The sequence below is a fragment of the Odontomachus brunneus genome, unplaced genomic scaffold, assembly GCF_010583005.1.
Source record: "Odontomachus brunneus isolate Ranch 3 - 2012 unplaced genomic scaffold, Obru_v1 Obru_scaffold_310, whole genome shotgun sequence".
Lineage (NCBI taxonomy): Eukaryota > Metazoa > Arthropoda > Insecta > Hymenoptera > Formicidae > Odontomachus > Odontomachus brunneus.
The window spans coordinates 104,507-107,357 of NW_022639760.1; the positions used below are offsets into that span (position 1 = coordinate 104,507).

Here is a 2,851-nt window from a genome sequence, read left to right on the forward strand (position 1 = left end):
AGCTTATCTAGGAAACAGAATCTGCACGCAATCTGCCGTCAGTCTGACGTCAGAGTCTGTCGACAGGCTCTGCGCGCAGTCTGTCACCAATCTGTCGTCAGAGACTGCTAAAACAGTTTCTGTGTGCAGTCTGTTGCCATTCTGTCAACAGACACTGTTGACAGACTCTGCGTAAAATCTGCTCGCACAGGTTTGGCTATCTGGGAGGAAAATATCTCTCAAAAGTCCTAGTTCAAACGAAATATTCGCTACACTCTGCTGTAAAGTCCTAACAGAAGGAAAAGGAGCAACAAATTCTCTTATATAATTATAACCTGTAGTATCACAAATAAAATGTAAGCCCAGTGCTTTTAAAATGGTCTCTTTTGACCATTTGGAAGCTCTATTAGATCCAATTTCTAAAACTTGCAATTGATCCTTAGCCAACGTCTTGTACATAATTTGTACATGTTCACTTAGTATTTGAACCTGTTCTTTTAACCTGGAATTTTCTTCATATATCGTCCTATGCTCATCTGCTACATCTATCCCTTTATATTTCTTGTTTACATTCATAACATCTTTTAGGATTTCTTTCACTTCATGTCGTAACTGTTCATTTTCATATATTATGTTCCTCAATAAATTCTCATATTAATCCACTGGTTGCATTTGGTCTATTTCTTCTGTAACATCTTGAAACTTGCAAACTTCTTCAATAAACTCTTCTTGTTGGACAGCTGATATTTCATTTTTCGTCAATGGAGGTTGCATAACAACGCAATTATTGTGTTTTCTAACAGAAGTTTGGTACTCGTAAGGACTATTCCTATATACCGCTTTTTTTCTCAACTTTCTATGATTATTCTCTGGATCCCCTGAAGGACAGCTACAGAAACGAGAGAGAACTGAACCAAGCTTAACTTGTTTGCGTCCAGCAACAAATTCGATTTCGGCTGGCTTAAAGTGTACCTGCAGATATAAAATAATTAACATACTAACAATATATTACATAGTTATATACGTTTATCTCCTGAAGTACAAAGTAAAAACATATTGCAACATGCTACTAACCTCGCAAAGTTTTTGTAAAATACTAGGGAACCAGTTTTTGTCTCTCCCAACCATTGCAATTCTCTCTTGATGGTTTCATCTTGCAGATATTTGAATAATGCGTAATCTTCATCACTTCTGTTGCAACAGTTGTATGCTGTGCAATTCGATGGCATAGCGTACGATAATAGTATCTGTAATCCAAGTACAACAAATTATCTGATTAAAAATTTGCGTCACCAAATAATTATCTATAAACTAATAATAAACGTATAGCTTTAACTCCTAAATTTATATTTCTTACAATCACAGTTTATTTATAACTTCTCCTAAGAAATACTTCAGTTAAATTTCTTAATAAATATCTTAATAAATGTCAATATCAAAACGTACTTATTAATATGATGAACGGTCGCTAATAACGGCTTACCTCACACATGTAATCATCTGTTCATCATTGGCGTTGCAATATCCAAATCCGTACATGTTTATGCCAGCCAATCGCAGAATAACTGGTCACATGACCAAGTTGGCGATTCTTTTTACTAGAAATTCTCTGATGCAATCAAACCGACACCGCCGAAAACAAGCGAATGCGACCGAAAAGCGGCAGCGCCGAATTCGGTCGAGCGCGACCGAACACATGCGTCTACCCCAATGGGAGGCGAACGAGCGATGAACGGAGTCGCACGAGAAAACAAACATTCAGCTATATAAACCGCGACTACCAACTTGCGAATAAGATTTTCTCGAGTGCTAAAGAGAGTGAAGAGATCTCGAAACACTTCTACGAGAAGGCTTAATTCTGTGGATGCGCAGGATCACGATCTGCTGATAATAAATACGCAACATCAGTTTCCCGAAGCCGCGGATACGCAACTCCAGTTAGCCAAGTGTGGCGGATGCGCGACACTGATGATCTCCGCCAAACTGAGTAAACGTAGTTCGCCGATCTAACCAAACCGCGAATTCGCGGTTAATCGCCTTCGAGAAACGGATACGCGAGTTCCTACAACCTTACCTCCTACTAGCAGCGGCCGCGGATGCGCGTCCGCGTACTACTTATAGCTCCTGCACACAGGACGCGGTAATGTTTGCCGCGCGGCGGAAGTCCGCGCGACAGCCAATCAATATGTTGTTTTTCCGTAAGAACTAGAAGATTATTACGGAAAGCAGCATATTGATTGGCTGTCACGCGAACTTCCGCCGCGCGGAAAACATTACCGCGTCCTGTGTGCAGGAGCCATTAGAGCATATACAGGGTGTAAAAAAATTAGACTGACAAACCTTGAGGGGAAATAAAGGATATAAAAACAAACTTATTTTGTTAATAATGTTTTTCTCTACGACGCTTCGTTTTAATACTACAAGGTACAAAACAGAAATTTTATGATTTTAATAAAAAACAAGCATATACGCGGAAAATTAAATTTATTTAAATTACACATATATATTTTAATCTTCAAAAAACAAAGAACGGAACAAAAATGCGCAATTGATCAGCTCAATTTATAATAAATGTTAAAAAATTCCTCCATTTGCTTCAACACAAAGATGACATCGTCGAAACATTGATTGTCTCACACGCTCGAAGACTGTAGGAATATTCTGAACCTGATATGCTGCCCGAATATGTTAACCCGAATTTTGCTGTCTCATAAAATAATCTTTTAAATGTAATCACGCGCTGTCACTTTTCTATCACGACCTCGAGAAAACGAAAGATATTAGGTGGTAAACTTAGTTCCTGCGGCTCACCGTTAGATGACGTTAGTTGTAGGTGTAATTTATTTTGACATCTGAAACTGGCTGCATTTTA

At 38.6% G+C, this 2,851-nt stretch overlaps 1 protein-coding gene across 1 annotated transcript; it reads right to left on the reverse strand.

Moving 5' to 3' along the window:
- Positions 1–202: 202 nt before the first annotated feature.
- LOC116853365 lies at positions 203–1,632 on the reverse strand. The gene is made up of 3 exons (XM_032834430.1): positions 1,463–1,632; positions 1,054–1,226; positions 203–951 (listed from the first exon to the last, which is right to left on the reverse strand). The coding sequence occupies exons 1-3, from the start codon at positions 1,469–1,471 to the stop codon at positions 828–830; spliced, it is 306 nt and encodes a 101-aa protein (XP_032690321.1). The 5' UTR covers positions 1,472–1,632; the 3' UTR covers positions 203–827.
- Positions 1,633–2,851: the final 1,219 nt, after the last annotated feature.